The following is a 23,268-nucleotide window of genomic DNA, read 5'->3' as shown; positions in this document are numbered from 1 at the left end:
AATAAACTAATTCAAGATGCACATGATCAAGATATGATGAATAGTAATGTTGACTATTTCGGAATGAAAAGATAATAATTAGTAAGCAAGCATGAAACAATCTTTTTTTTTGTTTTTGTTATTATGAAAAGTATGTTGTATATTAATGAGAACCAAAGAGAATTGTTCTGTTCAAGCATGAAAAGAGAATTGTTCTGTTCAAGCATGAAAAATATATAGTTTTGTTTTTGTTATTATATAAAGTATGTTGTATATTAATGAGAACCAAAGAGAATTGTTCTTTTCCTCCCACTTCGGTTGGCATAATTTATATTTTAAAACTTAAAATCAGATGTATTAATTTAGAAGTCTTCTCGGTCCAGTGATTTAATTAAGTATTCATTAATATTTTTACACTAAAAAATCTAGATTTCAATTTCCAAAAAAAAAACGGAATTATGTGAATTAAAAGAGAAAAAATTACAAAAAATCAGCAGCATGGTGTAAAGAATACCGTCAAACGTGGATTTCATAGAACAGCTGGTGATGTAGTCAGAAGTAAATCTTCATACGGTAGATAGAATTATCGGCTGTAGAATCATCTGTAATATTTTTCATGGTTATAATAGCATAATTATCGAGTATTAAAAAAAATAGGATCATCGAATCTAGAGAAAATTCACCTTATCTAATCGAAATAAATGACGCCAAATGATAGGCTCCTAAACAATTAGGCTGAGATACACACTATTTCTAAATATTTTGTTTCTTAAACATTTTATGATATTCCCTCTGTTCCAAAATAAATAATATTTTGAAGAATTTTAGATTTTTCAAAATAGATGATATTTTTATATTAGTTTTAATTCTATTGAAAATTGTGATCAATGATGTTTTATAATACTTTTGAAGGTTGAACTATTCTCAATTCTTATTATTATTATTTTAAGAAAAAATGTATTTTTTTAATTTTTGTATCATCATCCAAAACATCAAATACTTAAAAACAGAGAGAGTATTTATATAATATATATATATATATATATATATATATATATACACGATGTAAAACAATTGAATATGTTAGTTTGTGATTCATTGACAAAATTTATATAACCAATAAGATATGGAACGTGACAAAACGTCTTTTGGACTGTAAGAGAACTTTTCAACAGCAAAAACAAAACCCACATGAATTGTCTTGACCTCATCAATGCCTTGTTGTGATGAGATCTCTAAGAGTTTTGGTTGTGTGCACGAAATAGAAGTGAGACCCTGCTACTTTCTAACCAATCTATAAATACACACACACACCACACACACTCATAAATTCAAAAACAACATATATATTTCCTCTGTCTAAATTTAATCAAAGAAAACACAAAAAGATGAAAACATCTTCTCTTCTTTCTTTGTTCTTGATCGTCTTCATCTTGCTACTTTCTCAATCCCACATAATCTCAAGCAAACCTCACGGATCCAAGATCATTCCTTTGGGCCGGGAACTAGTTGAAAATGAAGAGTACCCGGAAGGTTCGTCTCACGGTCATCACCATCATGACCATCTTCGAGCTTTCGTGAAGAAATCCAAGAAGTCCAAGAAGAAGAAGAAGTCGTCGGCTACTAGAAATATTCTCTCTAGCCCACTTACTTATCTATCTACTGTTGTAACTTCCTTTGTTTTACTGCTAGCCGCATTCTAATCTATTTACCAAGATTATGTTGCGGCTTGTGGTTTTAAATTATTTTTTGTTTTTCTCGTCAAATGGTTTGAATTTACATGTTTGATTGAGTTTTGTATTTGTGGTTGTTTGATTTACTTTTGGGGACAAAGATTGAGTTTGTAACTCTCTAAAATTTGAAAGTTGTTTTCTCTGGTTGTATTATTAATGTGGTTCTTGCTAATTTTTGCTGCTATTCTCACTTCGAGGCTACAAAAGAATATGAAAGATCCAACCCCATTAACCCATGCCAACGAGTAATGTATCCCAAATCTGCTGCTAGACCTGGGCATTTTACCCGGACCCGAGGATCCGACCCGAAACCGACCCGAAAATATCCGACCCGGAATCGACCTGAAAAATTATAAGTACTCATATGTGTCTTTTTATTTTGGATCCGCGGGTCTTGGATAAGACCCGGACCCGACCCGAGACCCGATCGGGTACCCGAAATACCCGAGATTTATTTTATATAATAGGTATATTTGGGTGATTGGGTATATTTTTGGTATTTCTAATCTTTTTTTAAGTTTTAGGTTCGTATTTTCGGGTATAATTTCAAATTTCGAGTGTAATTTTAGATTTTCAGAAAATATAATTTGGGTATTCAGATATTTTTTGATTTTTCAGGTCTGATTTTAGATAATATTCGGATACTTTTATGGTTTTCGGGTACTTTTCGAGTTTTTTGGATCCAGTTTGGATATCTCGAGTTTTTTGGGGTTTTATATACCCAAACCGACCCGGATCCGAACTATACCCGAATATTATATGTGTTTTACGGGTACTAAAATTCTAGACCCGAACCGACCCGGATCCGACAAGACCCGACCCGGAACCAACCCGAAAATTATAAATACCCATATGGGTCTAAATTTCGAGGACCCGAAATACCCGGACCCGACAAGACCCGACCCGAAGACCCGGATGCGCAGGCCTATCTGCTGCGTTGCATAATATTACTTGTACAGATATCTGGAACATCTCCTATGCTTTAGTAAAAACAAAATCACTGGTACACAACTACATGCAGTATCAGTATTTCTACCTTACCGGTAGAGATACTAGTTTACCGGTCCAGTCAATTGAAAAGCATAAGATCTTTAGAATTGTAATATATATAAATTACAGAGTCTCTAAATTGTTAAAAACAGAATTATCTGAGTCTCTACAGAATAATCGGTTGGTTTAATTTAAAAAAAAACTTTTTAAAATTATCTTATAAAATTCTTTATAACCCGAAACCTCAAAACCGATCATTATTGTGTAAAATCCCGTCAACCACATTTGTTTTTCCTTATTCAACAAACCCACAATCGGCATTTACAAGTGTTATAGATAGACCTATTGCAGACGAAAATCAAGAAAACCAAGCGCAAACATAGACTATTGGAGACGAAGACTTGCACACCAAGGCGACTATAATCCATCCGATCATCCTGAGGCTTTTCGAGTTTTCCCAATCAGATCCTCGATGGCAAAGTTTGTATGTTCCATAAGGATATAAAGGGTTCAGCTCTCTTAGTAGAATCAGTCTTTTTTTGGGGTCAAATCTTAGTAGAATCAGATTAGAAGATGTATTATGTATCTCTCAACATAACCTACAATACGTTGGTATATCCATACAAAAGTCACATGAAGTAAGATGAGAGAAGCCGAGAGGTATCCCTTTGCTCAAAAAAGGAAAAAAAAAACAAATGCATCAACAACTCAACATTAGCTATGTGAATATAACCTAACCTAGCAAACAACCTGATGCATAAACATTTTAGCAGAGCTCGTAACCTTTATACAGTTAAGCTAACAAGTAATCTTCTTCAATCTTGCATATATAAATCAAAAGGAAAAAAAAACAATGTAACAAACACACAATGGTAAGTTCAAAAAAAACAAACACACAATGTTTTCACAAATCTCATCAGTACACAAGTAAACACATTACAAATCAAACTTATTAGGTACAAAGAGTTTAACAGTTTCAAAGAAACAAACAGATATCTGATCAAGCAGAGTAGTAGAGAGGGCGTCTGGCTTCATCGAAGTACTCATCTCTGTTCTGGAACACAATCACGTAAAGTGCGTATATTATGCCAGGGACATATCCTAAGATAGTCAGGACCAAGCAAATCAAGAACTCCACCTGCAACCAACAAACCAGAGTTGAATATTATATAAACTCCACCAACCACTTCATTAGTCAGAGTTGAGGATTCCGAGAGAGAGAGAGTTAGAAGAGAGCTTACAGTGCAACATCCACGCCTGAGGCAAACTCCCACAGGAGGAAGAAGGATCGCGATCAAGATCTCGCACAAGATTTCACACTTGCTCGGCATTTTTCTCACAAGATGTAGAAGAAACGATGAAGTATGAGTTTTGTTCTTATAATGAAACTCACGGAGAAGAAGATCTTTAAGACAGAACACTGATTAGTTGTTGCCGGCACAGAGAACCAATAGAAAGTGAGAACACTCCACGTTTACCCCCACTCCTTTATTTTCATCTCAACGTGTATTGAACACACGCAGGATATGGTGCGACTTAGCACGCACGATCCTTATCTAAGTTTTTTTTAAAATGAAATAATGGACGAGATAGACAACTAAAAGTGGTCCCCACAGAGGTCCAGTGAAGCGTAATCAACGCTTCTAAAAAGTCAATGTAAGATCTGAACCGTTCATTTATCAAATTTATTTAATCGTCATGGGTTACAGACCTGTACATACCGACATCTCGTGTACCTTTCCTGACATCCCCAAGTTAAAGGACTGTGTGACAAAGTGGGCCTAGAAAGGCCTGTTTTGATTTAAATACATGCTGACTGGTTTTCCCGCTACCCGCAAATGCAGTTTTTGCGGTTCATAGCGGTTGTTGGCGTTTCGAAACAATCACAGAAAATGCTACAAATCGCTTTAAACCGCTCCGAACCTCTTAAAATCAAAAGATGGTTCCAGTTAGCGTTTGCGGTTGCGGACGGTTGCGGGAGGATAAATTTTTTTAAAAAAAAACAGAATAAATAAAAATAATACTAAAAATATCCAATAAAATTTTTCAATTGAAATAATAGAAATCGTAAAATGTATTCATATTATATTTCAATTTATATTATAAAAATTCAAAACTAAAATATTTTCTATAAATTTTTAAAATTGAATAATATGATTTTATAAATATAATTTTTATATTTATCATATTATTATGATTTTTAATATTTTTGTAACTACATAAAATGTAAATATTGTTAAATTATTATTTAACAGATGTTGTGTTTGGTAGTTTACCAGTCATAAGAGTCTCCGCAAACGCAACAATTTCTAACAGCTGTACGAGTCGTACAAATCTCTAGAAAACACTTAAAACCGCAACCATCCGCACCCGTAAACTCCCGCAACCGCAACCGTAACCGCTGCGGTTACACCAGTCAGGCCCTAGTCTGGGTTGGCTCGTATCAGCGATCAGACGATGCTGCGGTTGCTTGGATGGAAAGCTATAAAGATTCTATTTATCACATTGTTTCTAATGAATTCAAAACGTGAGCTAAAGCCTAACAATTTTCTTTGTTGAGTTTATCTTCCACAGTTGTCACACTAAAAACCAATCACAAAAAGAAACAAGAAAAGTAGTAACACAATTTATACAAACTCAATCAAATAATAAAGGCTGGGAAAATTGGTTTCTTGATCTCCTTCAAATGCTTTAAGTTGGAGATACTGTTAGTAACACCATCGCTAGTCAACTTACTACACCCGAACAAGTCCAAATACTCTAGATTCAAACATCCTTCACAAAGTTGGGCAAGACCATTATCAGACAATGTGGAGAATCGAAGTTCCAGGTGCTTCAGCTGATGCATGTGTTTCCCAATTACATAAGCATCAATATTCCCATATATCAAGAAGATAGATGGATCCTCCAGATAGTTACTAGGCACGGACCTCGTGACCTTGGCTGGATCTATCAAATTCCGTTTAAAAGTCTGAATGTTCTTGCAGCTCTTGCCAATCATATCCACACACACACAAGATATTTTGTAGGAGAAGCTAATATCAAGTTCCTTGAGCTTAGGGCACATTAAGGCTATCTTCAACATCGAATCATCTGTAACCTTAGGGCAATACTTAACCGAAAGTACCTCGAGATTAGGACACCTACACATAAAAATGCATGGAACATGCAGTTTGGTAAGAGATTATGATTCTCAAAGAAAATTCAAATGTTACACCTAACTATAGTAAAAGCTCTATAATTAATAATCTACAACAAAACTTTTTATTAATTTTGTCATTTTTATTAATTTATCTGAGTATTATTTATAGAATTTTTAGTCTAGCTTGAAAAAATAATTAGTAGAATCAACTGGAAATAGGAATCCTGAAACTGAGACTACCTCTCGGCGACGTACGAGATAGAACTATCCGTACAATGCCTGACTCGAACCTCCTTTAGACCGCCTTTGCTCCAATCCACAACAGACCGGAGGACAGAATCGATTTTGTCCCCGAACTCGGGACTCCACCAACAGCTAACAGAACCAGGGAGAGACTGGAATTTGGTTTCGAGATCGAAGACCAAGTTGAGCGACGGGTCTTGGCACCCGTTCATCCAAGTCTTGCAAACGAACATCGGTCCGTTCCATCTTTCTTCTAGGCTCAGGCGTGAGAAGATGTCGAGAAGACATTCTTGAGTCAACTCCGTCCAGTCAGGACCAAGTTCCCATCCCATAACCACTTTGTGTACGTACAACACCTTAGAAGAAAAAGAAGATGAATAAAATCTTGAGAGTGTCTTGTATCCCAAGTTACCTTTGAATAGTCTTCTCCTCGAGCTGAAATGTCTAAATGTTTGGATTTGCCTCAAGCTGAAATGTCAAATATTAGGATTTTTCAGCTGAATGTTGATTTGACATTCACGAATAACATTTTAAATACGTGGTTCCAAGTACTATTTTGAAAATTTCAACAAGGAATCATAACAGTTTTTTTAAATTCATCTAAAAATTATTAAATATTTAAAGTCAAATAATTTTAAATCAAGTATCCTAATAATAAATTAGTTTGTTTAAACTACGTGCACGTAAGCAGTTGCATTTTGGAAACTACACAAAGTATAAGATATAATAGATGTTGGTGGTACTTCCGCATCTGTTCCTAAAAACAAATCTCATTAACTGATTAGTTCTGCAGCATTGAAGAGACAATATTAGTCCGTTGCACGCTGTCGGATATTTATTAATCTAAATTTAGAGCAAGTAGCTGTATCATCCAAATGGTTGTAACTTGTAAATTACTTCGCCAAACAAAAGTATTATATCAAACCAACATATGACTAGAACTATAATTTTTTTATCAACATCTACTATGCTGATCTAACGTCCGGTTTTGCAAGGTTTTATGTTCTACGCTTGTTTAAAAAAAGTTAGAGGTAATTGGGTCAAAAACAATGGAAGATGTCAAAATTAGCTAAATGTCCATTGAATAAAAGTTTTTAGATCCGGTTTTGCAAGGTTTATGTTCTAAGCTTATTTAAAAAATGTTAGAGGTAATTGGGTCAAAAACAATGGAAGATGTCAAAATTAGCTAAATGTCCATGGAATAAAAGTTTGTCAAATGTGGCAGGTGAAAGTGGTATAGAAAGACAAAGAAATTAACCAGTCATAACTCATAAGTATCAGAGAAAAGACCAACTTTAGTCAGTAGTAACAATTTTTTAATAACGTATAAAACTGCAACCACAACCACAGATACCATATCTCTGTGTAAACGCCTGCAGATACCGGTTTAGTGATATTAAGTTTAGCCAGGAAGCAGAGCTCAGTGAAAGGTGGTTCACGTCTGGCTGACAACAAAGAAGTTGTGTCTAGTCGTTTTGAAGTACCCGGATTGTAATGTAAAATTCGTTGATAATAATGTTCTTTTGAAATAATGTGTGTGTGATTGTGAACAAACTGTTGAAAAGCAAGATGAAAGACTTTTGTTGTTCAAAACTTTGAAATTTTTTCCTTGCTCTTACGACTTGCATGATCATCGAATCACCAAGGATAAACCAAACTCCCCTGGTAATATTCAATTTTATATTCTTACTTCCAAGTTCCAAACCGTTCCCTCTGTTCTTGCTTTCCTCTGTCTACTACACTCATGGTCTCACTTTTGTTCCTACTCTTCCAGTTTTTAAGCTTCTCTGTTCAAGCTCAAAGTGGAGAGTGGGAGACACCACCAACAAGAACAACAGAGTTCATTTTCAAAGGTTTTAGGGAAAACAACTCGGAGATTCAAACAGAAGGAGCAGCGGCCATCGAACCCGATGGACTACTGAGACTCACCGATGAAAACTTAGACGTCACTGGAACAGCGTTCTACCGCAAACCGGTGAGACTGCTTGACCATAGCAACAACCTCAATTACTCAACAACCAAGGAAGCAGAAGTTTGTTCGTTTAGCACTTCTTTCGTCTTCACTTTTGTCCCTTCCAACTCTAGCAACGGAGGAGGTTTCGGCTTCACCTTCACACTATCTCCCACCCCAAACCGTCCAGGCGCCGCTTCTGGCCAATACTTTGGACTTCTCAACGAGACCAACGACGGGAATCCCATGAATCACGTTTTCGCAGTCGAGTTCGATACTCATGCAACAGGCAATCACATCGGTCTGAGTTTCAACAGCGTCACCTCGGATGTCCAGATCCCGGTAGCTTATACAACTGACGATGATGTAAAAGACGGTTTCGAACTCGAACCAATCATCGTCCGGTTGGATTACAACGGACAAAACCAAGTGCTGAATTTGATTGTTTCTTTTGCCAAACTCCCAATCACCCCATCAACCCCATCCATCTCCCATATTGTTCCAAAACTGTCAGAGATCGTGCAAGAAGAAATGTATGTTGGATTCACCGCAGCCACGGGAAAATATAGGTCGAGTGCTCATTATTTGATGGGTTGGAGTTTCAGAAGCTGTCGAGATGGTTTAACTGCAGACATGCTAGTTTTACAGGAACTTCCTCTTTGGCAGCAGCTCAATATGGGAAATAAGAATAAAGGTTACATATATCATTTGTATTTTTACTGAACTTATCTCAGATTTTAGTTTCATTCCATACTCACATGGTATACTTTCTTAAACGTTTTTTCAGATGATCAATCCATGGTCACAAAGATTCTCATAGGTTAGAATACCTAACCACAAAACCTTTATCTTGATAAAAATTTAACAGGTTTTTAGTGATATACTATTTCTGGTAAAAAAATCTTTAATGTTTTAATTTTTACCCATCAATTTAAAAGTTATTAACGTATGTCATCCTTTCTAAAAGATTAAAACAGTAAAAAAACAATAATTGAAAAGTTTTTTACAATCAAGAATAATCGAGAGAATCACTAAAAACTCAAATTTAACTAATAGAATCTATGTGTGTTTTTTCTTTTCCTTAGCGGCGAGTGTGATAGTAAGTACTCTCGTGGTGTTGGGGGTCGTAGCATTTTTTATCAGAAAGAGGAAAACATCAAATGCTCAGAGAAGAAAAAACCTCAAGGCTCTTACCCCATTGAAGCATTATCATTACAAAGAAGTGAAGAGGTTTACAAACTCGTTTGCTTGTGTAGTTGGGAAAGGAGGATTTGGAACTGTTTACAACGGAAACCTTCCCGATGGCCGTAATGTCGCGGTGAAGGTTTTAAAGGACTCAAAGAGCAACGGTGAAGACTTCATCAACGAAGTCGCCAGTATGAGTCAAACATCTCATGTCAACATTGTTTCTTTGGTTGGATTCTGCTACGAAGGATCAAAAAGAATGATTGTTTACGAATTTCTAGAGAATGGGTCTTTGGATCAATTTATCTCCACAAGCGCCTCATCAGTTGCTGAATGGAGAAGAAGGCTTTACGAGATTTTACTCGGAGTTGCTCGCGGTCTTGAGTACTTGCACTACGGCTGCAAAACAAGGATTGTGCATTTCGACATTAAACCGCAGAACGTGTTGTTGGATTGCAATCTTTGCCCCAAAGTTTCTGATTTTGGCCTCGCTAAGCTCTGCGAGAAGAAAGAGAGCATCATGTCACTGTTGGACACGAGAGGCACAATAGGGTACATTGCGCCGGAGATGATCTCCAGAGTTTATGGTGGCGTGTCTCACAAGTCAGATGTCTATAGCTATGGAATGTTGGTACTCGAGATGATTGGTGCAACAGACAAAGACACTGTCGAAAACACTACGTCAAACACTACTAGCTCGGTTTATTTCCCAGATGGGATTTATAATGATCTTGAAAACGAACAAGAGAGTAGGCTTTATGGGGATGACCTAACCAAAGAAGAAGAAGAAATCACGAAGAAGATGATCTTGGTGGCTCTGTGGTGTATCCAGTCTTATCCTTCAAATAGACCATCCATGAACAGAGTTGTAGAGATGATGGAAGGAAGTTTGGATGCTCTTGAAGTCCCTCCTAGGCCTGTTTTTCAAGCTCCCATTGCGCCTCTTCAAGAATGTTCGACACTTTCAGGGGATGTTTCGGTTTACATAGTAAAATGATCCAAGAAGCCTCCTGGGAACCAAAGTAACTAACTATAAATTATTCAAGTAATTTTGTGTTGAAAACTTCGGTGATTTGTATTCAGAAACTTAATGGATAGTTTAATGTTCTTGTTCTATAACGCATCGTTAGGAAACAAAGATGAATTATTACTCGGGAAAAGTGCATATTCCAACCTGAACAATTTGGATCGTGCCAAATACAACCCGAACTAACGGTTAGTGCCAAATACGATCTGAACTCAATTAAATCTTTAAAAATTTATCCGAACTTTTTAAAACGTGCATAAATCTACATTGAAATATTATTAAAAAGTTGAAATTACATAAACTACTATTTTTTCATGAGAAATTGCCAAAAGTACCATTTTCATAGTACCACTTTTCATGTTTACACTAACCACTTTTACCACTACTTTTAATGAAGGGTTTAGATTTGAAGGTTTAGAATTTATGGTTTAGATTTGATGTTTTAGGATTTAAGGTATATAGGTTAGGGTTTAGAGTTGAGGATTTAGGGTTTAGAGTTGAGGATTTAGGGTTTATAGTTTAGACTTTAGGGTTTAGGGTTTAGGATGTTGAATTTAGGGTATATAGTTTGGGGTTTAGGGTTTAGAGTTGAAAATTTTGGGTTTAGGGTTTAGAATTAGAGGTTTAGGATTTAGAATTTGGGATTCGAATTTTAAAAAGCATATAAAAATAAAGATATAAGAGTCTTTACCATTTTAATAAATAAGGTATTTTTGAAAATGTGTCTTTAATGGTGATAAAGATGAATAATGGTACATTGAAAGTGGTATTTTTGAAAATTCCCCTTTTTTCATCGTATTACATTTTAAAACTTTGGTGATAATTTTTTCTGATTTATATAAATACATAACACGTTTTTACTTATTATATCTTCAATAAACTTATATATTACTAAAATATAAATAATAAAATATTTATAATTAAATTATCTTAGATATACTTAAAATTTTAAAGTTATTATAAAAAAAAATGTATAGATTATTTTTATTTTTAAAACTTAAGTGAATTTTTTTCAAAGTTATTATTATATATTTTGATATTTTGTTCAAAATTTTTGAAGTTATTTATATTTTGAACCTTTTACCTTTCAAAATTGAACAAAATATTAAAATATATAATAATAACTTTTGAAAAAAAATCACTTAAGTTTTAAAAATAAAAATAATCTATACAAGAAATTTTTATAAATAACTTCAAAATTTTAAGTATATTTAAGATCATGTAATTATAAATATTTTATTATTTATATTTTAGTAAGATATAAGTTTATTGAAGATATAATAAGTAAAAACATGTTATATATTTATGTAAATCAGAAAAAATTATCACCAAAGTTTTAAAATTTAATACGATGAAAAAATAGTAGTTTATATAATGTCAACTTTTTAATAATATTTCAATGTAGATTTAGGTACGTTTTAAAAAGTTCGAGTAGGTTTTTAAAGTTTTAATTGAGTTCAGGTCGTATTTGGCACTAACCATTAGTTCGGGTTGTATTTGGCACGATCCAAATTGTTCAGGTTGGAATAGGCACTTTTCCCATTATTACTCTATTGGTTTTGGTAATTCTGCCATATTGTACGAAATTCTTTTACAAAAAAAAAAAGAAAATTGCTTTCTTTATAAGAACCATGAAACTTTTTTTCATGAGAAGAAAGTATATATATATGATAATTAAGAAAATACATGAAAGCTTAACTTTGAACTCGACCAAGGAAATAACAAAAAGGTATCTTGACCAACACAAAACAATATGCATTCAGTTAGTAAAATAGGGTGGCTGCAAAATTTGGTTTCTTGATCGCCTTCAGATTCTTCAAACTTGAGGTATGGTTAGTAAGACCTTCGGTAGTCAAGTCCCTACATCCGAGCAAGTCCAAATACTCGAGACTCGAACATTCTTTACAAAGATGGGCAAGACCTATATCAGTCAATGTGGAGTGACGAAGTTCTAGGTGCTTCAGCTGGGACATGTGTCTCCCAATAACATAAGCATCAACGTTCCCTAATGTTTCGAAAAATAGATCACACGCATAGATGGAATGCCTTGCCCTCTCGATCTCGAAAGGATGCATCAAATTCCGTTTTAGAATCTGAAGATTCTTGCAGTTCGCACCCACCAGTTCCATGCACTCGCAAGATATTTCATAAGAGCAGCTTATATCAAGTTCTATAAGCTTAGGACAGTTTAAGGCTATATTCCTCATGGACTCAACTGTGACCTTTGGGCTATACTTAACCGAAAGTACCTCAAGGTTTGGGCACCTGCATATCAAGATTTGATCAAACTAACTTATGCAGTAAAACTCTAAGGAACCACCAAGCAAATTGAGACGTACGTACCTCTCGGCGACGTATGAGAGAGATTGATTCGTGCAATGCCTGACTTTAATCTCCTTGAGACCGCCATGGCTCCGATCCACAGCAGATCGGATGGTTGAGTCTACTTTTTCCTCGAACTTGGGACTCCACCAGTAGATGGAATCAGGAGAAGACAGAAACTCAGCTTCGAGATCCAAGACAGTGTTGAGGGACGGGTCTTGGCATAATTTCATCCACGTCTTGCAGACAAGCATCGGCCCGTTCCATCGTTGCCCCATGCTCAACCGTGAGAAAATGGCAAGGAGACATTCAGGAGTCAACTCTGACCAGTCTGGGCGAAGAGTAGATCCCATCTGATCAAGAAAGAAGAAGATGAATTTAGTGAAAAGGACCCATGAAAAGCTGAAGTTAAGAACAGAGCAAGCTATATTGATATGTCTAAAACAGAGTATATAATATTTTGATCACTAATATACTATGTTTTCAGAATTATTGGTTTCTTGATTATTTACCTTTGTGTTTATATTCAGAAAAGGATTATGTGCTTCTTGTTCTTCGTCAACCATAAAATACAAGACATCTCCATCTTTCCTCTCTCGCTGACTTACGAATAGTCTTTTGTTTATACTATTTTCCACTGTACTGTTTAATTTTGTCTCTCTAATAACAATAGAAAATTCTAAAATAAAGGTACTTGTAGCAAATTTGTATAGTTCTTCTTATAGTTAAAGTCTAAATATGTCCTGATAGATTAAAAGAATGAAACATATCAACACAACTACACTATTTCCTTAACCGAAGATAGGAAGAAGAGAGTTCTGTAGCAATTTTATAATATGGTGGATCAATCAACTTGAGAAACATTGGGATATTAATCCAATTCTTGTTCTCAACATTAAACCAAATACTTATTCTAGGATGATAATAAATGAGCAGATGGCAAAGCAGAGGCACCAATTACATGCAGAGTTTTCATTTGTAATGGCACATTAAGAGAGAATTTACTAAGAACATCCAATACATGAGATTATGTGATAACTAAGTGATATGATTATTTTTAAGAAAAGAGAATATATGAAAAAACAATAATAATAGAAAACAGAAAGGTATCACCAACACAAAACTACATGCGTTCAACTAGTTGAACAGAGTGGCTGCAAAATCTGGTTTCTTGATCTCCTTCAGATTCTTCAAGCTCGAGGTACCATTAGCAACACCAACGCTAGTCAAGTAGCTACTCCCGACCAAGTCCAAGTACTCAAGATTCGAACACCGTTTACAAAGATGAGCAAAAGCTTTATCAGTCAATGTGGAGTTTCGAAGTTCCAAGTGCTTCAGCTGACGCATGTGTCTCCCAATCGTATACGCATCAACGTTTCCTAACGTTTCAAAAGATAGATACTGCTTCTGCACATAGGCATAACGCTTTAACCTTGCCACCTCGGAAGGCGGCATCAGGTTCCGTTTCAGGACCTGAAGATTCTTGCAGTTTGTACCAACCAGTTCCATGCACTCACAAGTTATTTCATAAGAGCAGCTTATGTCAAGCTCTTTAAGCTTGGGGCAGTTTAGTGCTATCTTCCTCATGGACTCAATATTAACCTTTGGGCTATACTTAACCCAAAGTACCTCAAGATTAGGACACCTGCAAATCAAGATTTAATCAAACTAAAACTGTGACAATCCGTCCTGCAGACCCATGTTCATAACCCTGCAGGGCACCGATCATAATCCTTCACCGGAAACGCTTTCACATCTATCGGTAGGTTATTGGTGTGTTTGGCATTCCTCGAATCAAATATCTCACCTTTTAACAACTCTCCCACAAGAAAAGCTGTCACCAATTGATCTTTGATCTGGTCAATGGTGAGATTTTTGGTTCAAAAGACGCCAAGCGCACCAATAACCAATAACCTACTGCTAGATATGGAAGCGTTTTCTCCTACTATGAGAGATTAGGGTCGGTGTGAACCTGGATCCGCAGAACGGATTGTCACAACAACTTCCATGGAACCACCAAGCAAACAGAGAGAGGTACGTACCTCTCGGCGACGTAGGAGAGAGACTGGTTCGTGCAATGCCTGACTCGGAGCTCCTTGAGTTCGCCCTGGCTCTGATCCACAGCAAACCTGATGGTTGAGTCAACTTTTTCCTCGAACTCAGGACTCCACCAGTAGGTTGTATCGGTGGAGGACAGAAACTCAGCTTCGAGATCCAAGACAGCGTTGAGAGACGTGTCTTGGCATACGTCCATCCACTTCTTGGAGACAAGCATCGGTCCGTCCCATCGTTTCCCCATGCTCAGACGTGAGAAGATGTCGATGAGACATTCCCGAGTCAGCTCTGTCCAGTCAGGGTAGAGGCTAGATCCCATCTGATCAAAGAACGAATAAGATTGTGACCCTCAGTGGCAACAAAACCTTAACAACAAAGAGGAAGATACACAGCGCAAAAGTTAGATTGATATGTCTAAGAAGACTAGAACAGAGTATATCATATTTTGATCAATAATATTAATAGTTTTCAGAGTTTTTGTTTCTTGATTTTACCTTTGTGGTTTCTGCGCTTCTTGTTCTTGAATCATAAAATCCAAGACTCCTTTTATCTTTACTCAGCCGTTGACTCAAAAGACCTTTGGAGTACGAATAGTCTTTTCGAGACCAAAGAACACAATCTAACGCGTACCATTAAACGAATATAGAAAATAAGTATGAGAAAATAAAGAGGAATAATATAAAAAAGAATGAAAGGAAATATTTACTTATTTGATAAGGAATAAATTTAGTATACTATTTTAAAAATTAAAAGAATGTTGACTTCTTAGTTTTAAAAAAAAAAAATTTGCTGAGAGTTGTTTGTTAAGATTTGGAGATAGGCAAAGATTGACCATAAGATTATGAAAAATACAAAAATAATAAAGAACTAGAAAATCTAAACGAACTTTTTAAAAAAAATCTAGAAAGATAAAAAAATACAAAATTAACATCTATATATTTATTTATTTATTACTTTAGGAAATTAGATTGTTTGTGCTTCTATATAAGCATACATGAATATTTGTAACATAATTCTCAAGAGAGTCCAATACTACTCTTCCTAAACATCTTTTGTGTGATTTACTCTTAATCAATTTATCGGTTAAGAAACTTTATACAACACTTACAACTTGATATATATAGAACTTCAAACCTTATTATGGTATCAAAACACTTCTGTCAAACTAAGTAAATTCATTTCATGTACAAACCTTATGGTATCACAACACACGAGATTCTGCAATCGCCAAATTGGATTGATCAATAATTTGGAAGATATTAAAGTTTTATAACTTGCTAACTCATCATCTATACTTGTATACGTGCATAATAGGCTAAAATCATAATCTCAAATCCTACTTGATACTCTTTAGTAAGAAAACATCAAACCCTTAAAGCAACTGGATCTTGCCATGACACCACCTTCCTCTTCACTGCTGCTCGGCTTATCTCTTTCTCCACGTCTCTGCAAATCGGCAACTTCATCTCGCAATCCATTCCATTGCCAATCATTGTGTTCTTTGCTGCTTCACCATTCGCTTCAGGATCCTCTTCTTCTCCCTACAACCAAAATGCCAAACCCCCACAAAACCAAGCTCTGATTAGGTTATCAAGATTCCAACAAAACATGAGAAGCTGTTTTGGCTTTACCGAGATCAGGTTCAGGTCAAATCCTGAGACTTTGTTGGTGACCAGAGTGTTATTGTCGTTAAGATCAGGAAGTGGAATAGAGCTTGTCAAAACCTCGTTCCCTCTGCTGCTCCTTTTAGCTGACAATTCGTTCTTCTCATCGCAAACTGTATCCTTTAGTTTCAAACCAAAGGATGTTCCCTGACCAGAGCTCTTCTTTCTTTTGCCATTATTCGACACCTTCAAAGCTCCTCTGGATTCCGACAATCTTAGCATGTTGGGAGATGATGTTTCATGAGATTGGTCTTGCTTCAAGTGTTTGTATCTGCGTCTCAAGAACCTATATCGTTTGGACCAAAACACACACTCAGTAAAGATAATAAAGCCAAAATTAAACGTTGTGAATATAAGAGTATATTAGGAAAGGATATATTAGACAATAGTCTTAACCTAATCTCTTGTGTAATCTTAGTATATATTGTAACATTACACATCTAATACAATCATCAAGCCTCATATCACATAGTGAATGTCACATGAATGAGATTGAGAGATGATTATTATTACCTAACTTGTGCATCAAGGGCCGATCGTTTTCGTTTCATCATCTCCAGTTTCCTCATCTTATACTCTGTTTCCTGAATAAAAATCAAAACTTTATTTCTTATTTCTTTAATTCATTTGCTAGATTAGAAATAAACCCAAAAACAATTCCAAAACCCAGCAGATTCATTACAGAACATAAAAGAACACAAAACCCTAACTACGTCGTGCAGATCCAGAGGAAACCGAAACAAAACAAAGGAGTAACACAATTATTTATTACCTTTCTCAAGTCATGATAATCCTGCATAAGGGATTGATGCTTGAACATGATCCTCCTGGGATCGACCAAGTCAGTAATCTCCTTCATCGGATCTGATCAGTGAATTTTGCAAATACAAAAGAACAGAATAGAGATAGAGAGAGATGTGGAAGAAGGTGAGAAAGCTGGGGAAGAAGGTGAGAAGGGGCAAAAAAGGGAGTCTGGTATGAAACTTCTCTGTACTTGACCAAAAGACTTTAAGAAACCACAAAGAAGAAGCCACCACCCACATTATTGGCTGGGTGCCCATTACCAATTGAGAGAAATTTAAAGTCTTTTTTTTTCTTTTCTTTTTCTTTCGGGTGAGAGAGAGTCTATTGAGACAGAACAGCAGAAAACTAGGAGTAGTAATCAAGATAATGGAGAAAGAAAGAGAGAAATTTGAGAGAAAAAAAAAAAAAAAATCAGAACTTTTATTTTCTTTCTTTTTCACTTTTGTCTATGGTGTATGTGCCCTTTAGGAAGTTGCAGGAGGGCATTGAAATGCTGACTAGTACACAAGGAAAAAGGTTCTTCTTTTATTATTTTGTGATTAGGTTTATGTCTTTGTGAGGTTGGTTTGATGATTGGTTGAGATTTGAATTTAAAAAGTATAGGTCATTGAATATATGTATGCGAAAATTTTGGTTGAGAGATAATTAAAAGAGGGTGGGATCTAGAGAGAGAGACAGCAAAAATAAAAGCTGGGTTGATGAAAGAAAAGTGAAACAAGTAGGAGAAGAAAACTATGGTGGTTTAGTGTAATATGTATAATGAGTGTATGTGTATGTGTGTATATTGTATATTTATAATATATTGTTGCCTGGATGTCACGTACTTGTCTCATTTGGACCCATTCTGAAAAGTCTGACCATTACCCTTTGAATTCAACTTCTCTTTTGCCACAATATTATGTCAATGTGCCTTCCCAAAATATTCATATAAAGTTGAGCTTATGCATGCAAGCCATTCAACTTTCAGGTATGAGAACTCCAGTTGTCTTCATATACTAATCAAGCAGAAAAAACTAGACCTATGTACTCTATACACTAATGTTTTTTTTTTCTTTTTGTTTTTATAACTAGGAGAGAAATATTTGAAACCCTTGTACTTCTTTAACTTATAAACAATTCCTTGAATATTCTTAAATCGTTTTGTGATTTCCAAATTGTGGAAATGAATCAAAGCTTTAAAACAGAAATTAGAAGAAGAAAAAAAACAATAACTCCGAGTTTACTCGGAATTGGATCCTAATCTGGTAGCTGGATTGTGCTTGTTGGAGATATTTTCTCTTACTCTATGTTTTTAGGTTACTAATAAGATTTTGGAAGCTCTTTTCCGGCCAAGAACGATTTGAAAAGAATGAGAGCACGCTTTGGTTCGAATAAAGGCACCTCGTGCCCCGCCCCTCTTACTGTTGCAAAGGTCAGTCCCTTGTATACCTCCGTCCATCCTCCCACCTGTCACCACACCCATTAACATCACTCCCTTAGTGTCTTATATATATATATATATATCATATGTATCCATGCATGCATATGCATTCTATGTATGTATACTATTATACCTGGTTACCGGAGTACCAAGGGTACCAAGGAGTTTTCACCGGGAGATTGAGATGGCTTAGGGAAAACCGTGTCGCCGTCACTGGTACCACCGAATCTGTATCACCACTGCATTTGACATTATACGTTATGCATGTTTCAACAATCATATATATGGCTATGATGTAGGATGTGACATTAATATACTCAGTTACATCAAACCATAGTTTACCTGAAAACCCAGATCCTCAAACCAGCTGCTGCCAGTTCCTTGTAAACCGGTAACATCGTCTTGTCGGAGTCTTTCCAGTTCCTGATCAGAACATCACTGCACCACCCCCATACAAAAAAAAATTAAAGCGTTTCTTTAAGCAACACTTTTTCATAAATCAGCCTTTTTCAAAAAAAATAGAACATTTTTTTCGTAAATCAACCTTATCAAAGTGGTGATTGTGAAGCGAATAGTTTTTTTTTTGTCGAATAGTTTACCTGCATGCTGTCCATTTATAGCGAATCCCAGTGACATTAGCATGCATAGCTCTCTGAACATCAAGACGGTTATAATACTTCTCTGCGTAGCTCTCCGTGCAAGGGTCGTAACCAGACCGTCGTCTACGCAAGAGTGTGTTTTTCATACGTAAGAAACCAGTCTTCTTCTGCTTCGAGGCCACGCACGTTGGAGTGTAAATGCTGTATTGGTCAATGTCACCGAACTCGTGGTTCATGGCGTAGTTAACGGCCGTGTCGCAGTCGTCGGAAACTTTCTCAGCCGTGAAATTGCAGTTTTTGAGGATTGACTTGTAGGTTTTGTCGGAAATTATTGCGTGGGTCCACCAGTAAGCTACGGTTCCTATGCTGTCGTACTCATTGTCCGTCACTGCGTTCCCCACCTTGATAAATAACGATCTTTGGTTAATCATAAATGTAACCCATATTTTTAGATTTGAGCTAGAAAGACCCTTTTTATTAGTTATTAATTAGTTACCATGAATCCTTTGAGATTGATGATGGGTTTTGAGAAAGCTTTGTTGTAGTCATGTATCTTTTTGGCTAGCTGCGGTACATAGTGACCTGTCATAGTTATACCAAATTAATATAGATCAAGAATCATCATTATATCATTGCTGTACCATTTAACAAACAAACCTATATATAGTATAGTGACATACCAGCATAACTTTCACCAGCAATAAAGAAATCTCTATATTTGTATTGTGGAAATCTTGATAACCATTTGATAAGAAATATCAAATTGTCTTGAGCTGTGATATAGAATGTAAGTACACAACATACATCAAATTCCTCATGCAAAAATGAGAAAAAATGCCAATGGCTTATAACTAGTTGAGATTACTTAAAATTAAAAGAAATAGATTGAACCTGTTTGTTCGTCTCCGAAATTTTTAAGATCGGAACTTGTGTTTGTGTAAGAAAATCCAACACCGACTGGTGATTCCAAAAACAAGAGGTTTGCATCTATTATGGTTCACATGAAAAAAAAAAGTTAAATAATTTAACTCGTTTCCATATTCCAAAAAAAAATACTATGTTAAACCCCAAGATAATTTCTTACATATAAAAGTAGTAAAATTTGAGTGTAATTAAAAATTTAATTACCTTTGTTCCATGAAAACTTGTTGAGAAAGAGGTTGGAACCGGTTTTGTTGATACGGAACGGTCCAATTTCCTCTGAAGCTCCATAAGCAACCGACGAGCAGCCTGGTCCTGTGGATTTTGTTTTTATAAAATGTTATATTTTTCTGTGATCATTACTCCTTTCAATAATTTCCATCAATTTCAACATATATTTCAACTACTCTTTTCACAAAATTATATATGGTCTATCAAAAGAAAATTTATTGATATACTTTCTAGAAGTCGGTCCATGTTGAATATGACCCATATGATGGTCCCTTCTATTCGTGCATGCCCCAGTTTTCTTCCGATTAATGATTAAATAAAATAAAAACTATTGGCCAGAAATCAAAAGAATATAATTACAATCACTACAAGAAAACAGCATTTTGGCGAGGAAAGTTAACGAGGAAATATAATCCTCGTAAATGTACGAGGAACTTACGAGGAATTTACAACGAAAGAAATAAACCTCGTTATTTTCTCGTAAACTAACGAAGATAACATTTCGTCGTAAAGCCCACGTAACTTTACGTGGTCTTTACGAGGAAATACATTTTCCTCGTCAAAACCACGTAAAGCTTGCATTATCTTTACGAGGAAAACTGGAAATATAATTTCCTCGTTAAATCAACGTAAATTTACGTCACCTTTACGAGGAAATGATATACGTGAACTTAACGAAGAATTTTAAAGCACGTTTTTTTTTGCTACCTACCTTTTCCTCGCAAATTCATCGCAAAACTTCAACTACCAGATTCGAAAATTTTCTATAAATATGGAAGTTTCAACATCATTTTAAACACACCAACAAGAAAAAAAAAGAAAAACGTGAAAGGAAAAAAATGTCAGGCTCTGGGAATGTCTACGAGTTGCGGAGGTGGATGTATATGCATAGAGATGCTAACGGGAGAGTGACGAAAGAATACATTGCGGGACTGGAGACATTTATGCATCAAGCAGATTCCACACCGCTCGCCCTAGAAAGCGGTAAGATGTTCTGTCCATGTCGGAAATGCAACAATTCGAAATTGGCAAATCGTGAAAATGTTTGGAAGCATTTAATAAATAGAGGTTTCACGCCAAATTACTATATCTGGTTTCAACATGGAGAAGGTTATAATAATTATGATCAGAATGAAGCTAGTAGTAGTAATAGCAATTTTCAGGAAGAACCGGTTGCTCTTCATTTGCATAATGAACCTAGTTACCATCAGGAGGAGCAGATGGTAGATTTTGATAGGGTTCATGATATGGTAACTGATGCATTTGTAGCTCATGATGAAGATGAAGAACCTAACATAGATGCAAAAAAGTTTTATGAAATGTTAAATGCGGCGAATCAACCACTTTACAGTGGTTGTAGAGAAGGTCTCTCTAAATTGTCGTTGGCTGCTAGAATGATGAATATTAAAACTGATCACAATCTACCGGAAAGTTGCATGAATGAATGGGCAGACTTGTTCAAAGAGTATTTGCCGGAAGACAATGTGTCTGCTGATTCTTATTATGAGATTCAGAAACTGGTGTATAGTCTTGGGTTGCCTTCGGAGATGATAGATGTTTGCATCGACAACTGCATGATCTACTGGGGAAATGATGAGAAGTTAGAAGAATGTCGATTCTGCAAGAAGCCACGATTCAAGCCGCAAGGACGGGGACGTAATAGGGTACCGTACCAAAGGATGTGGTACCTACCAATTACAGACAGATTGAAAAGATTGTACCAATCAGAGCAGACTGCTGGAAAGATGAGATGGCATGCCGAGCATACTCAGACGGATGGTGAGATGACACATCCATCAGATGCAAGAGCCTGGAAACATTTTAACAAAGTATATCCGGAATTCGCTAGCAATATCCGGAATGTGTATCTCGGATTATGCACAGATGGATTTAGTCCATTCGGAATGTCAGGGAGACAATATTCATTGTGGCCAGTCTTTCTTACGCCATACAACCTGCCACCGGAGATGTGCATGCAACGGGAGTTGCTATTCTTGACCATATTAATACCTGGTCCGAAACATCCTAAAAGGTCGCTGGATGTTTTCCTGCAACCACTGATAAAAGAGTTGAAGGATTTGTGGTCAACAGGGGAGAGGACGTATGACTGCTCAACGAAGACGAATTTCACGATGCGAGCGATGCTTTTGTGGACCATAAGTGACTTTCCTGCCTATGGGATGTTGTCGGGATGGACTACACATGGGAGATTAGCTTGTCCATATTGTAATGGAGCGACAGATGCGTTTCAACTGAAGAATGGGAGGAAGACAAGTTGGTTCGATTGTCATCGTAGATTTCTTCCCATTGGCCATCCGTACCGAAGAAACAAGACATTGTTTAGGCACAAAAGGGTTGTGAGAGACACTCCTCCTCCATATTTAACTGGAGAAGAAACTGAAAAGCAACTCGATTACTATGGAGTTTTGGAAACAGTTCCTCGTGGTGGTAATTGGCATGTTCCCCCTAATATGCCTGATTCTTACGGTGTTCATCACAACTGGCACAAGAAGAGTATATTTTGGGAGTTGCCATATTGGAAGGATCTTCTTCTGCGCCACAACCTCGATGTGATGCATATAGAGAAGAATTTCTTTGAGAACATCATGAATACAATATTGAATGTCCCGGGGAAGACAAAAGACAACATAAAATCAAGGTTAGACTTGCCGGATATTTGCTCAAGAAGCGAGTTACATATAAACAGCAATGGGCAAGTTCCTGTTCCGATATTCAGATTGTCTTCAGAAAAAAAGTCGGTGTTGTTCAACTGGGTAGCATCAGAAGTGAAATTCCCCGATGGGTATGTTTCAAATCTGTCTAGATGCGTTGAAAAGGGTCAAAAGTTCTCTGGGATGAAGAGTCATGACTGTCATGTCTTTATGCAACGACTACTTCCCTTTGCTTTTGCGGAGCTACTTCCTACAAACGTACATGAAGCACTTGCAGGTACTATATTTATTATTGCAGTTATTTTATATATAATGATTTAGTTTGAAATA

General features: G+C 36.1%; 8 protein-coding genes across 9 annotated transcripts in view; 2 read left to right on the top strand and 6 right to left on the bottom strand.

The window, feature by feature from the left end:
• Positions 1-1,265: 1,265 nt before the first annotated feature.
• Positions 1,266-1,894, top strand: LOC108855351 (uncharacterized). The gene has a single exon (XM_018629153.2). The coding sequence runs from the start codon at positions 1,368-1,370 to the stop codon at positions 1,680-1,682; it is 315 nt and encodes a 104-aa protein (XP_018484655.1). The 5' UTR covers positions 1,266-1,367; the 3' UTR covers positions 1,683-1,894.
• Positions 1,895-3,585: 1,691 nt separating this feature from the next.
• Positions 3,586-4,217, bottom strand: LOC108855353 (UPF0057 membrane protein At4g30660-like). Its single transcript, XM_018629155.2, has 2 exons — positions 3,944-4,217; positions 3,586-3,840 (listed from the first exon to the last, which is right to left on the bottom strand). Exons 1-2 carry the CDS (start codon positions 4,031-4,033, stop codon positions 3,703-3,705), a joined length of 228 nt encoding a protein of 75 aa, XP_018484657.1. The 5' UTR covers positions 4,034-4,217; the 3' UTR covers positions 3,586-3,702.
• A 1,066-nt stretch (positions 4,218-5,283) lies between these two features.
• On the bottom strand, positions 5,284-6,701 carry LOC108853322 (putative F-box/LRR-repeat protein 19). The gene is made up of 2 exons (XM_018626745.2): positions 6,085-6,701; positions 5,284-5,845 (listed from the first exon to the last, which is right to left on the bottom strand). Exons 1-2 carry the CDS (start codon positions 6,417-6,419, stop codon positions 5,344-5,346), a joined length of 837 nt encoding a protein of 278 aa, XP_018482247.1. The 5' UTR covers positions 6,420-6,701; the 3' UTR covers positions 5,284-5,343.
• A 1,130-nt stretch (positions 6,702-7,831) lies between these two features.
• On the top strand, positions 7,832-10,267 carry LOC108849964 (LEAF RUST 10 DISEASE-RESISTANCE LOCUS RECEPTOR-LIKE PROTEIN KINASE-like 2.3). Its single transcript, XM_057010070.1, has 3 exons — positions 7,832-8,732; positions 8,826-8,858; positions 9,124-10,267. Exons 1-3 carry the CDS (start codon positions 7,832-7,834, stop codon positions 10,218-10,220), a joined length of 2,031 nt encoding a protein of 676 aa, XP_056866050.1. The 3' UTR covers positions 10,221-10,267.
• A 1,611-nt stretch (positions 10,268-11,878) lies between these two features.
• On the bottom strand, positions 11,879-13,234 carry LOC108851549 (putative F-box/LRR-repeat protein 19). The gene is made up of 3 exons (XM_018624995.2): positions 13,085-13,234; positions 12,594-12,925; positions 11,879-12,515 (listed from the first exon to the last, which is right to left on the bottom strand). Exons 1-3 carry the CDS (start codon positions 13,136-13,138, stop codon positions 12,014-12,016), a joined length of 888 nt encoding a protein of 295 aa, XP_018480497.1. The 5' UTR covers positions 13,139-13,234; the 3' UTR covers positions 11,879-12,013.
• A 287-nt stretch (positions 13,235-13,521) lies between these two features.
• LOC108851550 (putative F-box/LRR-repeat protein 19) lies at positions 13,522-15,637 on the bottom strand. Of its 2 annotated transcripts, none has more exons than XM_018624997.2 (3): positions 15,122-15,637; positions 14,615-14,992; positions 13,522-14,217 (listed from the first exon to the last, which is right to left on the bottom strand). In XM_018624997.2, exons 2-3 carry the CDS (start codon positions 14,944-14,946, stop codon positions 13,710-13,712), a joined length of 840 nt encoding a protein of 279 aa, XP_018480499.1. In that variant the 5' UTR covers positions 14,947-14,992; positions 15,122-15,637; the 3' UTR covers positions 13,522-13,709. The 2 variants fall into 2 exon arrangements, with proteins under 2 accessions (XP_018480499.1, XP_018480498.1); XM_018624996.2 differs by having other exon boundaries at positions 14,615-14,946.
• A 145-nt stretch (positions 15,638-15,782) lies between these two features.
• Positions 15,783-17,831, bottom strand: LOC130511728 (uncharacterized). Its single transcript, XM_057009202.1, has 4 exons — positions 17,064-17,831; positions 16,805-16,875; positions 16,259-16,577; positions 15,783-16,168 (listed from the first exon to the last, which is right to left on the bottom strand). Exons 1-4 carry the CDS (start codon positions 17,148-17,150, stop codon positions 15,992-15,994), a joined length of 654 nt encoding a protein of 217 aa, XP_056865182.1. The 5' UTR covers positions 17,151-17,831; the 3' UTR covers positions 15,783-15,991.
• Positions 17,832-18,174: 343 nt separating this feature from the next.
• Positions 18,175-23,268, bottom strand: part of LOC130511727 (serine carboxypeptidase 24-like) — an 11,479-nt gene continuing 6,385 nt past the window's right edge. Inside the window, exons 2-9 of the mRNA XM_057009201.1 lie at positions 20,243-20,350; positions 20,006-20,101; positions 19,795-19,887; positions 19,611-19,696; positions 19,115-19,515; positions 18,858-18,953; positions 18,649-18,754; positions 18,175-18,541 (exon numbers count right to left, since the gene is read on the bottom strand). Coding sequence (XP_056865181.1) covers positions 18,395-18,541; positions 18,649-18,754; positions 18,858-18,953; positions 19,115-19,515; positions 19,611-19,696; positions 19,795-19,887; positions 20,006-20,101; positions 20,243-20,350 — 1,133 coding nt within the window. The 3' untranslated portion in view covers positions 18,175-18,394. The remainder of the gene's footprint in view (positions 18,542-18,648; positions 18,755-18,857; positions 18,954-19,114; positions 19,516-19,610; positions 19,697-19,794; positions 19,888-20,005; positions 20,102-20,242; positions 20,351-23,268) is intronic.

The sequence above is a fragment of the Raphanus sativus genome, chromosome 4 (genome assembly GCF_000801105.2).
Source record: "Raphanus sativus cultivar WK10039 chromosome 4, ASM80110v3, whole genome shotgun sequence".
In the NCBI taxonomy this organism is placed as follows: domain Eukaryota; kingdom Viridiplantae; phylum Streptophyta; class Magnoliopsida; order Brassicales; family Brassicaceae; genus Raphanus; species Raphanus sativus.
Note: the sequence above shows the minus strand (reverse complement) of the source record. Positions and strands in the feature narration are given on the sequence as shown.

Coding starts and splice junctions, on each gene's coding strand:
- LOC108855351 (XM_018629153.2), top strand. CDS start 1,368: ATGAAAACATCTTCTCTTCTTTCTTTGTTCTTGATCGTCTTCATCTTG.
- LOC108855353 (XM_018629155.2), bottom strand. CDS start 4,033: ATGCCGAGCAAGTGTGAAATCTTGTGCGAGATCTTGATCGCGATCCTT. Junction 3,841..3,943: donor TCAGGCGTGGATGTTGCACT/GTAAGCTCTCTT, acceptor TGTTGGTTGCAG/GTGGAGTTCTTGATTTGCTT.
- LOC108853322 (XM_018626745.2), bottom strand. CDS start 6,419: ATGGGATGGGAACTTGGTCCTGACTGGACGGAGTTGACTCAAGAATGT. Junction 5,846..6,084: donor ATCTCGTACGTCGCCGAGAG/GTAGTCTCAGTT, acceptor TTTTATGTGTAG/GTGTCCTAATCTCGAGGTAC.
- LOC108849964 (XM_057010070.1), top strand. CDS start 7,832: ATGGTCTCACTTTTGTTCCTACTCTTCCAGTTTTTAAGCTTCTCTGTT. Junction 8,733..8,825: donor TATGGGAAATAAGAATAAAG/GTTACATATATC, acceptor ACGTTTTTTCAG/ATGATCAATCCATGGTCACA. Junction 8,859..9,123: donor GGTCACAAAGATTCTCATAG/GTTAGAATACCT, acceptor TCTTTTCCTTAG/CGGCGAGTGTGATAGTAAGT.
- LOC108851549 (XM_018624995.2), bottom strand. CDS start 13,138: ATGGTTGACGAAGAACAAGAAGCACATAATCCTTTTCTGAATATAAAC. Junction 12,926..13,084: donor TTCTGAATATAAACACAAAG/GTAAATAATCAA, acceptor TTTCTTGATCAG/ATGGGATCTACTCTTCGCCC. Junction 12,516..12,593: donor CTCTCATACGTCGCCGAGAG/GTACGTACGTCT, acceptor CTTGATATGCAG/GTGCCCAAACCTTGAGGTAC.
- LOC108851550 (XM_018624997.2), bottom strand. CDS start 14,946: ATGGGATCTAGCCTCTACCCTGACTGGACAGAGCTGACTCGGGAATGT. Junction 14,218..14,614: donor CTCTCCTACGTCGCCGAGAG/GTACGTACCTCT, acceptor CTTGATTTGCAG/GTGTCCTAATCTTGAGGTAC.
- LOC130511728 (XM_057009202.1), bottom strand. CDS start 17,150: ATGAAGGAGATTACTGACTTGGTCGATCCCAGGAGGATCATGTTCAAG. Junction 16,876..17,063: donor ATTATCATGACTTGAGAAAG/GTAATAAATAAT, acceptor ATTTTTATTCAG/GAAACAGAGTATAAGATGAG. Junction 16,169..16,258: donor TTGACCTGAACCTGATCTCG/GTAAAGCCAAAA, acceptor TTTTGGTTGTAG/GGAGAAGAAGAGGATCCTGA.